Consider the following 13455-nt stretch of genomic DNA (forward strand, 5'->3'; position numbering starts at 1 on the left):
TTTTCTATCCATTGACATATAAAAGTCTATACAAAGTGTTGCAAATAAACGAGTTGTTTGACAATAAAGTCAGTTTTGACTGAATTTGACAGCTACTACTTTAACCTTCAATAACTCGATTATTTTGACAGTGTCAGGGTGGTTCAATGTATCAATTTAAAGAATAAATTTTTCAAATAAGTGATCTTAATACCAACTTACCTTAATTTTGAACAGAGAATCAGAAAAAATAAATTAATTTTAAAAATGTCCTTTTTTAGAACTGACGTCTTGAGCTCTTTTTTTGACCATCCTGTATAATATATTTTATCGTTTTTCTTTACCCACTCTTAGAACAAACCTTATAAAACACAAAAATCAAGAAAAAAACGTTTCACATAGAACGGTAAATATCTCAGAAACGGATACAGAGAAGTGTATGACATTTATACACGAAATATGTCTAGAATATGACGTAGAATCCAAAAATGCAATAATATACAAGGTATCCCATTTAAACCAAGCAGCAGTTGATATCTACTTCCGGTTAAATCGTTGCATGCATATTTTCTTATTAAAAAAAGTTTTTTTTGACTCTCCAGTCGTGGTAATTCAGAAAATTAGTGGGTATTGTTAGGTTAGGTTAGTTATTGGGGATTATTAGGAATTACTGGGCATTACAAGGAATTAGTGGACATTATTGGAATGTTAGGAAATAGTGTACAAAATTGTACTCAGCGGTTTACCCCTCGGTAAAAGTAGAAGGGTTTTGGATGGAAAAGCAGAATTGAGAAATAGTGCAACATTGCTAAACTTTCACAATGTTGTGTATTTTCAAATTTTTTCTATAAATTCAAGTTCGTTGTGTAAAGCTTTAAAAGCTAATAAAATTGTGAGTAATAAATTTATTTGCTTAAATAAACCAAAAACTTTTTTAGCAAATTTAGTTGTTATTCCAATATTTTTGGAAAAATAGTAGCCCTGCCCTTTCTTGGTCTTATTTACTCTACTTTTTTTTACTTTTTTCATTTTAGCACAAACTATTGTCATTTGGGACCCTATATGTAACCGCATCACTTTTTTTTGTACGTCAACAAAGAAAACTAGATTACTGCATGTTTGCTAATTAAAGAAAACATACAGTGGGCGTATTTTGGGATTGAAATAAGGTCAAAAAAACAAATACAGTTCTAAAAAAAGTGTTTTTGTATTACTAGACTTAAAAATCTATCAAAGCATGAGATGTTGTACAGCTATCAATCTGTACGGTTATTGAATATCACACATAGCCATCAATAAATTCTATACTCTAGTCAAATATAAAAACTTACAAACTAAATAGACAATATTATAATATATCATCAAAGAGCCTTACAATTTCTTTTTTTTAACATACACAACATTTTTTTTTGTACAAATGTGTATGAATATTTTATTAATTTTTTTTTTGGTGTTTTATTACAGTTTTTTAAAGTCACAGATAATTTATTAGTCGTAATATTATATCGTTTACATGTCTATTCTACCAGCTAAGATATCACATTAAAAAATTAAAATTCGTTTATTGAATGCCGTACTTCCAGTGCTTTTTCAATTTTTTTTTTTGGTCGGGTTTTTGTTTTTTTTTGATATTATTAGTACGAGATCAAAAAACACAAAAAATGCAGCATTCAACAAAGCGCAAACTGAACAGTTTTAGAGACAAGAAAACATTAATAATTATTGTAATTTTTAAGTACGCAGGTACATATCTATATCATTTTTGCATTACTATAATACAATAATTATTATTATATCACGAAAAAAATCACGGATTCCATGGAATCCTTTTGGGCCTTTTATACAGAGACCCATCGTTCGGAACGAACTCTTTTTCAACAATTGAAAAAGTCGAATACTGTTTTAAAATAGAAAGGCTGTTTTTCTCAACTATAATCAAATTTTAAATAATTCGGATTTTTTTTTTTTTTGAGAGAATTTTTGTACTTGAGGTGTACTTAAAGCGATCGAAAGACTTAAAAACTAAAAAAACAGCCTTCGCATATCGACATCGTATAATAATTACAACGAAAAAACTAAAAACTAAGAACTAGATCACGCTGCGCTTTTTTTTGTAGATTAATATTTCTTCATCTTTTTATACGACTACTATAAAAATAGAAAAAAGAACTTAAACGTTAGGATAATATGTGAAAAATTTGTTTCAGTCTCTCAAAATTATGAAATTATTGGTCTTTTCTCACTCACGCGACACTGGACGATACAACTTCTTCTTCGTTATTTCGTAGTCGGTGCTAAGAATGACTGTATTACCTCTTGTGATTTTTCTGTAACAATTATTTTCTAGTTAGATTTTCTGGTTCTCTAGTTGATGAAGAAAGTGTTGGGGGTTAAGAAAAAATAAATCAAGACTTACTTTATGAATTGAGGTAAGAATCCCCATCCAGCGTTGGCTTGCTTGAATGTCAAATAAACCTCAAAAGTGGATGGAGTGGAAGGATCTAGTTTGAGACAGCTCATTCTTCTGCAATCCTCTTCACCTTCATAAAGGAGGTGAAGAGTCATGCCTCTCACTCCATAACATTCAGACTCTGCAACTTCCAGAACATCTTCAGAGACTCTCTGAAGAAGACCTGTTGGCAGCAGAACCTCCCCGGCGGATAGATGGGTCTTTTTCGCTGAACGAATTTCTTCTTCCAGCATTTTGGCCAAAAAATGGGCCGCGGAGTTGGATGGTTCAATTAAGTGAGGTCTTGGATCGTAATACCATTCTGCAAGTAAAGGGATTTTTTTAGATTTTTTTTTTGAGGTGGTGGTTTTGGAGTTAGTGTGAGTGGGTGGAAGCGAAAAACTACTTACTGTTTTGATTCTGATATTCCTGATGATGGGGAACACTATTTTGAACCGATAAAACTTCCATAATTTTTAAAATTTGAAAAACTTCTAACACTTATAAATCTATATCACAATAAAGAATACGAAGCCGGGGCTCCTATTAAGCAATCTTGCACTGGCAAGTTGCTTTTACCGTACGTTTCTAAACCTGACTGCCGGCTTGAACAGCTGATGTCGCTTTATATAGAATGAGCCCTACTTTGTTCCGGAAAATGCCGAATGTTGGCGCTCGTATCGTTTCGTGCCCTCCTATATTGCTGCCATTATCCGATCCTTTGTTCTCGCATAGGCTTCCCGTTTTTTCTGTTTAATTTTCAACTTTTTTTAAGGGAATCTGTACAAGTTGTGAGTGGTAAAGTTTGTGAAATCATTTCCAATTAGGAATTTTTCTCAATTTGAGGAAAACGACTTGAACGGGAAAGTTTTACCGGTTGAAACTAGTGCCGGACCGAAGCCGGTGTCGGATGATGCAACTCTTGATAAAAATTAGTAAACCGGTTTTCGAGTTGATGATGTTGGTCGGTTTCGATACATCGTACAGGAGCTGTGTTTCTGTTGACTTTCCTGGTTTATTTTCATTACGTTTCAGTTGGGTTTTCGGATGTGAGCGAAGTTGCCGCACGGTTGCATCAGATGGAATGGATCGATAAAAGCGGCCCCTGATGTGTCTTTTCTTTGTTGGCTTTACAGTTTTTTTTAAACACCACAAATTTCCTTTGGTCTTCAGGTATAAGTGACGACGTGTTCTGACTTGAATTTATTCGGCGACGACACGTCTCTGCTGGTTTGCTGACACATCATTTGTACACCACAATGAATCCGTCGATATTTTGCAATTTAAACTAAAGGAAGCTTGAAAAAATTAGTGTATTTTACACAGGAGTAGAATGTTTCGCTCAAATTGTTGACCTCAGCACGATAATCACCTGTTTCTACTGCTAGTAACATAATGTACTAATATTTAATCATTATCAACATGTACGTTCTTGTATTTCCTGGCAGTATCATTATCGTCTGTCTGCCTGAATATTCTTGTATGCAGATAAACTCTTTTCTACGTCGACACTAGTTATAGGTAGGCACATTAAATTTCGGTAAAATAGCTCAACATCGACATCTTGTGCACTACTCAGTACCGTAAATATGTTCTGCAATTTTTGAAAACCGAAGGGTTTGATGCAAATTCTCTTTAATTCTTTCTCCAATAAATCCGGGAAGCCTCAAAAATGTCTGTATCGATTTTTAGCTCTCAAACTATCGTTATAGGTAGTTGCTAAAATAATTGAATTGACATGTATAAACGTTGGAAAAAAGCAGAAATAAGAAGAAATTCTTAAATAAGCATAAAACCTTCACATAAGCAAAAATACGCTTATAATCCGGTCTATATTTCAGCAGAATAGTACGTAATTCTCTTCATAAAAAGTCCTTACTGTATAACAACAGCTGAAGCCTATTAATAACATTTCTTAACAAAAAAGTTTAAGAAAACACCACTTGTTTTCACAAATAGTTACAAAACTTGTCTTTGACAAATAATTAATATTGTTTGTTTCACTTGTTAAGGACACGTAGGAATTACTCTTTTGAAAGAAATTGTTGGAACAAAAAATCATAAAATGACCTACAAAAGTGGTTGAAACTTCAAACTTCGGATCCTCTGTGGATGAAACTTGTAATTAGTTCCATTACATAATTAAAATGACTAAAAGTTTGACAATGGGAAATAAAGTTCTCATTAAAAATTACTAGCTATACAATACGGTTGGTGATTTGGGTCCAATATCGAGCCAAAGTTGTTCCATTTGAAGAGAAGGAAAGAAAGTCGAATATCTCGAAAACGGAAATTTTTTAATTTTTCTTTGTTCTCAGGTATAAGTGACGACGTGTTCAGACATTGAACCTATATGGCGACGACACGTCTCTGCTGGTTTGCTGACTCATCAGATTGTTTAAATTTGTACACCACAATTTTCCGTCGATATTTTGCAATTTTAACTAAGTTGACCATTTATACTGTCTTTTCTTTTTACCCCTTGTCCTGTATTGTGTCTTGTTAAATGTCCTGTATTTTGTTTTTTAGTTTATTTTGTGTTTTATTTAGTTGGGAACGTTTGTAGAGTTGTAAGGGTACATACAAAAACTTACAACATCCTTGATGTTCAGTTTTAATTTGTATTTTTTTAGATAATTTAATGAATAAATTATGTAGAACTTAAAGTGGATTTTTAACTTAAATTTAAGATAGAAATCAGACCAATATTTTTCTACACCTGGCCCTAGATTCTTGAAACAAGGGAAGGGAGTTTAATCAAGAGAAAGGAACACATAATTTGATACAAACCTGCCATTGTCAACCAGTTCTGTCATATTCTATCAACACTTCTCTTGTCAATTCTACTCTATGCTTTCAAGAGTTAGGGCCATGAACTCATATAAAATTTTGCAAATCTCACAATTTTTATTGGGTTATTTGAGTTTTTTTACGTTATTGGGGTTTCGCTAAATCAGATACGTTTGATGATGCCTTGATGTTAGGCGAAACTCTTTACACGCTTTATTTTGTTTTTCGGACGCCCTGTATATGTTCCATGGTATTGTGGTTAGTATGAAGTGAAAAAGAAGTTCAAATTAAACATTTTGAGTTTTTAATGATCGCTGAAAGTGGAAAAATGGCAGAGATACAAAATTTTAATGCAACCTTCAAAAAATTAAAAATAACTTAAATAAAACTGGGTAAAACACTACAAATTTCCCTTTGTCCTGAGGTATAAATGATAACGTGTTCAGACTTGAACCTATACGGCGACGACACGTCTCTGTTGGTTTGCTGACCCATCATCAGATCATTTAAAATTCTACACCACTTACCAACCAACCAACTTAATGGTTTATAAAAATGCTAATGAGTTTCATATTGATAAAACTGCACTTTGCCCCTGAAAAAAGCAAGTTTAAAACATCCCAACTTTCTTTATCGCACAATAGCCAATATGACGCATAAAATATCAAATTTAGATCATCCATAGCATTATCGTTAAGTGTATAGTAACAGTTTTACACGTCATATTGCATCACTTTTAATAAATTAGCGTTTTATTCGATATCACGCTAGAAGATTCGAAACGTATAATAATGGGTGGTAGACACGTTCGAAATTTAAATAAGTGATGGTTTGAATTATAGTTGTTGAAACTCTCGGTTTGTAAGCGCTTTTTTTGTCGACCTGGGGTTATTTTCATTAAAAAATATAATAACTTTGATGAGTTACATCAGCCGACTTTAATAATAAACTGGGACTGGCAACATTGGTTTTTAATATGCAATATGACCTGCGCTGACACCGGATCTAATACCCGTTAGATTAATTTCAGAGTACACATTAATCAGCTGATCTATGTGTAAAGGCCTGAAATTTGAAGATTTAAAAGATTGTTTCAACTTTTGTAAAAATGTTTTTTATTCAATGTTTTTAATAATTAATTTATCAACTTACAGGGTTGCTCAATTTAAAAAACAACATCATATCATTTTAAGAAATACAGGGTCGGTTAAATTCGGGCGAAGTTGCTCAATTTTTTTCACTTTTTAGGCCTCCTGGTATGTAATTAAAAAAAAATAGCCTTTTGTTGTAAAAGGGCTATTATTATATAGCCAATAATAGTGTTTTTTTCTAATGGATTACTCTGTATATTGAAATATGTATTATCAAATTGTGATCGATCAAATTATATGCAAATATTTTATAAAAAAAAATAAAATATTTCATTAAATCATTTTTTGAATCTTTAGGCTATTACAAAAAATTATTTCGTTTAAAATTTTTCTTCAAATTAATGACAGTTAAAACTGGATTATTTTATGAATTTGTGATTTACCTCACAGTTGACAGTTATCAAGTTTTAAGTATTATAGCATATACTAGCATTTGTCAAAAATCACGTATTTTTTTTCTAGAATTTGTTTTCAAAGTAAATTAATGCATTTGTAATTACTTTTGACAGTTGACACATTTCAAAGAATTATAGCATATGCTATCAGTAAAACCTGTCAAAAAAATTTTTTTAAATTAGGTGACTACTTTTCTTGGAATTTCTGTTCAAATTACACTAAAACCAGGGCATTTTATAAATTTGCGATTGATGACTTTTGACAGTTGACCAGCTTTTTCTTGAGTTTGTTTTCAAAATAAAGGCTAAAACCAGAAAAACGTCATGCATTTGTGATTGACGTCACAGTTGACAGCTGACTTCTAGGAATTATAGCATTTAGAGAAAGATTCATAATTTTCCTCACAGAATCGTTCTGAAAATAGACAAATTTTACGATTTTTGATCGTGAGATTTAAAAACATGATTTGGAAATTACCAAACATTTTGATAGTTAGGTATAGCACATTCCATCGAGTTGTAAGAGAATAACAATATTTCTGTGGTTCTCCTCTAGCCGCTTATTTACTAGGGTTTTTTTAATGATTATTCTTATCAGAGGAATTACCTTCCACACTGCTTAAGTAAATAAGCTTTTTCACATCCTAAACTGTTGTCTTCGTTTTGGCAAATTTGCTCCCTGCATATTTACACGTATTCATTTTAACTGTCTTAATAACAAATTAGTACTTGAATTAATACTAGGAATTGTAAAAACAAGGTTTAGATAAGATTTGAATTATATCTGAATCAACAGACATATTTACTTTCTTCTAATTTTAACATATAGACTAATGCTTTTCAAAACTGATTAGTCACGTAACGTATAGTTTACGTAACTAGTTTGGTAAAAAGGTTCATTTTGTCATTTCTCTACAGGGTGAGTCAAGGATAGCGTAAAGTTTATTATTTTTTTTTTGTTTCGAAAAATAGGATAAAAATTAAATATCAAAATTTCTAACTAAGTTGTACTACAGTGTTTCACTATTTTATTTCACTTTAATTTTTGTTATACACTACTTGAAAAAAAATTCATAAAAGCATGGTTCAAATTATGTAACTTATTCACCACATAAAAATGTATTTCATGTTTTAAGCGTCATCTGAGTCCAACCAAATAGTAATTACCACTTTTTGGCATAAATAAAATAAAATTGTTTGTTTTTTCTAAAGTAGTGTGTTTTAATTGAATTACCTATACATGAATAAAAATAATTAATAAATAATGACTTCAAATTGCAATAATAATTACATGCAGCCCTGCCAATAGTCCTCTGGTTTTGCATATTATTTCTTGGAACTTTTTTGATTGCCGTAAATAACTCAATTTCATATAACCTAACGTTTCGATATTAAAAATCAATTTTCAGTATTGTATTTTAGTAGCGAATGTATGTTTGATTCATTAACACTCTCTACTATGAATGTAGAAGAAACATTAGAAGGAATTCGGCTACGTTGTAAATAGCGTACTAAAAGTCTCCAAAAACAGTAGACACTGTAAGTAATTCTAATCAATAATAATTCTCTTCTTCTAATTTTCCGTAGACTCTGACTAGATTTTAACCAAACAAAATTTAGGTTTATCCACAAAAATTGAAGTAAATTCTGATGCTTCAATTTGTTCTTCAATTTTCTGCATTTTAGACATTTTAACTTAATTTATACCCTTAAGTACAGATCTAAATAATTAGAGCTAGATTGAAAAAAACACTGATTTTTATGTCCCACATTTGATAAACTTTAAAACACAATAATAAAGTTGGTTTATCGAAAATTTGATTTGTTTAAATCGACATTTTCCATTAATGCCCGCATTTTTTCCTATACTGAATATATGCAAATTGAGATTAAATAAGTTGAATGTATTGAACTTAGAGCACCAAATACTCAATTTTTGCTGTTTGGATTTAGATAACTCGGTTCTAAAAATTTCCAGTTTTACTGAAAACTGAATTGTAAAATCTAAGTTCAAGTGAATTCAGACTACAGACAATATAATTTCATATGATTGCCTGTTGTATGGTAAGTTCTAGTCAAATTAAACCTGTGGTGGAAGGCTTAAAAGCCTAAATAAATATGACAAAATTTTTATCAATCAATCATTTGACAGCAATATTCTAACTTCTTTTTTAAAACCCAATTAGTTCATTTGGATTGGCTATATTTAATATATCAAAAGGCACACTTTGATGTCCTAGTTAATTGATGATAAACTTTTCACAACAATTTACGCAACAAAGACTTTATAGAAATCGTATTATTTAATATGTAAGTTTAGTTTTACAAAATTAGATTAATGGGTTATACGGTTTGGGATTAAGCCAACTTTCGGTAGTTAAATTGGTTTAGTTAGTTAAAAGTTACCTTTAATAATGAATTATCGTAAAATACCTAAATTAATACAACCCTCTTTTAGCCAACTATGTGTACAATTAATAGCAACTTTCCAGATAATGGTTATTAACAGCTTTAGTTAAATCTACCTAAATGTTTCTCATGTAATTAATTATGTTTAGTTACAACAAACGCCTAAATAATTATTAAGATAAGGTAAAGTTCACAAAAATGTATTTTTAAGGTAGAGTTCGACTTCCGGGAATATTTCTTTCTTTTCTTTGTATGAAATTCATTATTATTGGCTCAGATTGTCAGGTTATAGACACCTGGCGTCGACGTGTTCAGACTTGAACCTACTTGGCGACGACACGTCTCCCCTGGCACGTATATAATAAATTACGATATCTACTTGATTTTCTAGTCAATGCATTTTCAAGAATATTATAACAATTAAGATAAACCTGAAACTAGTTCACAGGCTACTAAAAATCCTACATGTGCGATAAAAGGTTATACAATGCATGCTGATAAAACAAACGGACTTTGTTTCTTGAAACAACGCCTTCGAATTTTGTTTATCGTCTAGTAGCCAATATGACGAGCGAAATATTAAAATTTGATCATTCTTATCAAATGAACAGTGTGATTCTCACACGTCATGTTGCATCACGCAATTAATTATAGCAATACCGTTCTGGAAGATTCGAAATTTGTAATAACAACGTTTGAACACGTAGAATGCAATCATAGCGAAATTCAAACAACATTGATATGGCGTCACAAATCCTAATAATTTGTACCAACATCAACGTCAAGAAAGCAATATTATATGGTATTTTTGGATTAATAGATTTAAGACACAGGGGGGTATGACAATTATTGATTTTCTTTATTTTTTTGCAGCCCGTTAGCTTTTCAAAAATTTTATTCTATTGGCTTCTGGCATATTAAAAACTCTTGAATCTTGGAAAAATTAAAACATTTACAGAGGCAGCAATTTACAACAAATCTTGGAAAGAAAACACTTTTAGAGGCTTATGGCAAATTTTTTGGGGCTCCTCAGTACTATTTAGAGGTATATATATTTACGACATTTGAAAAATATGTTTGGAAGATTTAGGACACTTTCAGATCCATCAGGCATAATTTTGCAAAGTTTCAGTATTATTTGCAGTGCTCTGACTTTTAAAAACTTTATTCTACTGGCTTTTGAAATTCTCAGAACTCCTGGGATTTTCAAAACTTTAAAATTTCTGGAGAATTAAAAATATTCTTGGAAGGTCTTAGACACTTGTAGAGACTTTTGACACTTTTTGGAAGGTTTTTAGTTTTAACTTTAAAAGGCTTCTGGAAATCTTTTGGAGAGTCTCAGAGCTATATAGAGGCCTCTGGCAATTTCAAAACATTCTTAGTAAGTTTATGACACTTCCAGAAGCTTGTGGCAATTTTTCTAATGGCCTTTTAGTGAAATTTATAAAAGTTCATATAAAAAAGTTACAGTCAGTCCAAAATTGAAAAAATGTCATTTTTGGCAATTTTTTATTTTGCTCCATAAGGGTTCTAACGCACAACAAAAGGCATATTTATATCAAAGAACCTTAAATTAAGTGAAATAAGTACAAAAAAGCACTTTAAAATGTTTCAGTGTATTAGGGGTCTTTTTTTACTACTTTGTGAAATTCAATATCTCGGTAACATGAAAAGCTAGAGAGGCCAGTTTTGCCTCAATTTTTGGCAGATTTTGAGTAGTATTTACAGGTTTCTGGCTTTCTCAAAATTATATTCTAATAGCTGGTGGATTCTGGGAATCTTGAAAGTTTACAACAGTTTTACAGACTTACTGGAAATTTTTAGGAGAGTCTCAGAGTTATTTAGGGGCAATTTTAAAACTTTATTGTAGAAACTTCTGGAAATTTCAAAATATTTTTGGATAATTTAAGGTTATTAATAATATCTATATGTTTCTGTAAAAAAAAAATGTTGGCCACTTTACAACACTTTTAGAGGAAACTTTTTGGTAATTCTCATTTTTGGGTACTTCTATAACATCTATCAATTTAAAAAAAAAGATTTTTGAGTCGCTTTTTGCTTTAAAAAGCTTTACATTTTTTCTGCACTTTGGCAACCTGTTTTTTTAATGTGACGTCATCACAATTTAGTTTCGTTTTTGCTATATTTATATGAGTGATATTTTATGACGGTTAATAAGAAGCAGCAAAGGTTGTGATAAACGTTTTACAACAATTTGCATAAGAATGACTTAATAAGCGTTATTTAGCCAATTAGTTTAATTTTTTTAAGAGACCTTTCCTAATTAACATTTTAATAAAAACTAATTTTTGAAATTAATTTACGATGCAGTAAATCGTATATTCGAATGAAATTATAATTCAACGTTACACAGTATTCTTCTTTTCTTCCGGCAAAAGTGCATTTCCATCCTTTCTTTAGACAGAAATAAATAAAACAAAAGTAAATATATCGACCTAAACCAAAATAAATCTACCACAACTAATAATTTGAAACGTCTTTCAAAACATTATAATCAGCCTCATTTTTTTATTTTTGCAAAATCCCCATTTATCATCATAAAATGCCTATTTCTATATTAATACATCATGTAGGTTTTAAGTTAAACCACGCAAATGCAAAAAAAAAAATTAATCTTAAAGATGTATTTTGCCAAAATATTGTGCAACGTTTATCTCGTACATTTTATCTCCACGATATGTTTCACTGACGTGGCCAGACGCTTTGCCAAATATTCCATAAACTGTATTGAACACAATAGATTGTGTGTAATTTAGTTAATAAAGTTAAATTTATCTTTTGATCAATATTTTGTGTTTATTTATAAGAAGCTGATTGATTAGCACTTTTAGTGTATTGGTCAATTTGAAATATGGTATTTCCTACTGTTGTAGAACATATAAAGTAATCTGAATTATTTTACTTTTTATTATTAATATGTGGTAAGTCCCACTTAGTTAGGTTTGACAGTTGTGACATGTGAGTCACTTAGGTCATTTAATTGTCAAATTTGTCTCAATGGAGCGGCAAATACAATTTGTACTGTAATTTACCAACAGGATGCACTATTTTATTATTTTGTTGGTTTATGGCAACTCAAAAGTCAGTTTTCACAGTTTCGTTGTCACGTAACTATAATTCAATTCCGAAACTCTCATTTCAGAAGGTTTAAATATTTTAATTGCTCCATGTTCCAAAAAGCATTAATGTTCCATTATTGTTCAAATTTGCTAGAAATAAATCACTACCTTAACGGGTTTGGCCCTAAGAATTGAGAATAGCTTAAAGCAAAAATTAACCAAAATGACATCTGATTTGTCACTAAACAAATTAAAAAAACTACGCAATTTTTTAAAGAAAGACACTTCTGCGGATTGTTGTAAAAGTAAATTTTAGAAACATTTCATTTCCTAGCTGGAATTTTGATGCTAATTATATATTTTTTGTTTTTAATAAATGAAACCCCAAGCAGTTTTCTCAAGAGGATTTATAATATGTTTTTGACACATATTCAGAAAACAGCTTGTTCAAATTAGCATAAAGCTGTTAAAATAACTTTAGTTTAAGTTAAAATTAAAGTAATATTGGTATTTGATTGCAAGTCAACAACTTGTCTTTTTCAAATTGGTATGACTAACTTGATTAAAGTTAGAATTGACTAGATTTACTTGGTTATACAGTTAAAATATTTTAGTTTAGGGACTGGTTCTTAAGCCCTAAAAACCATTTCAGAGTGAAGATTGTAAACTGACAATTTCTGTACATTTTTCAGTTTTTCCATTCCGTTCACTATTATTGAACTAGTTACTGAAGATCCTGTAAATTCTTTGAAAATGTAATTTGTAACGTTTAACGTCTTGTAGAATTAACGCTGTAAACCAAGCCAGTTAGGTACACAACAGATTAAAGCGTTGAATCTTCCAGTTAATTTAAAATAGAGCAGTTTTGGAGTTCGTTTGACTAAGTTTTTGTAGTTTACTTTATAGTATTAAAAGTAGTATAAAAGAGAAGAGAAAAATTTCATGCAAGACAAAAATGTTAAATAAAAAATAATAAATCACTTAATATATGGCTAGATTGATTATTATTTTCTTAGTAAACTAAACTAAAAACTTGTTGATAAATTGTATTTAACTTTAAGAAATTTCGAGTTTGACATTCTCCAACAATTTTCAAATGCAGTGTCAATGCAGATGAGGTAATAAACAAATTTATAATAACTCATTTTCCATATCGTCTTGTTCTGAACACCTGGTATTAAGAGAAAACACTTCGTTTTGTT

The 13455-nt window shown here is 30.5% G+C and overlaps 2 protein-coding genes across 3 annotated transcripts in view; one reads left to right on the forward strand and one right to left on the reverse strand.

Annotated features, from left to right (window-relative positions):
• The window catches only part of LOC145724511 (uncharacterized), a 101548-nt gene extending 96454 nt beyond the window's left edge, over positions 1-5094 (forward strand). Inside the window, exons 1-2 of one of the 2 annotated variants that reach the window (XR_014177016.1) lie at positions 3134-3949; positions 4747-5094. The gene's annotated coding sequence lies outside the window, so the exon portion shown is untranslated. Of the gene's footprint in view, positions 1-3133; positions 3950-4746 lie in introns of those variants that run through there. The other variant, XM_081972852.1, reaches the window with a different exon arrangement.
• Positions 1168-3041, reverse strand: LOC145724506 (protein charybde-like). The gene is given in 3 exon segments (XM_081972829.1): positions 1168-2306; positions 2396-2833; positions 2835-3041. Coding segments are annotated over 3 exon segments (591 nt in total). The 5' UTR covers positions 2900-3041; the 3' UTR covers positions 1168-2218.
• Positions 5095-13455: the final 8361 nt, after the last annotated feature.

Source organism: Ips typographus, linkage group LG1 (assembly GCF_016097725.1).
Source record: "Ips typographus isolate SLU linkage group LG1, UJ_Ityp_2.0, whole genome shotgun sequence".
In the NCBI taxonomy this organism is placed as follows: domain Eukaryota; kingdom Metazoa; phylum Arthropoda; class Insecta; order Coleoptera; family Curculionidae; genus Ips; species Ips typographus.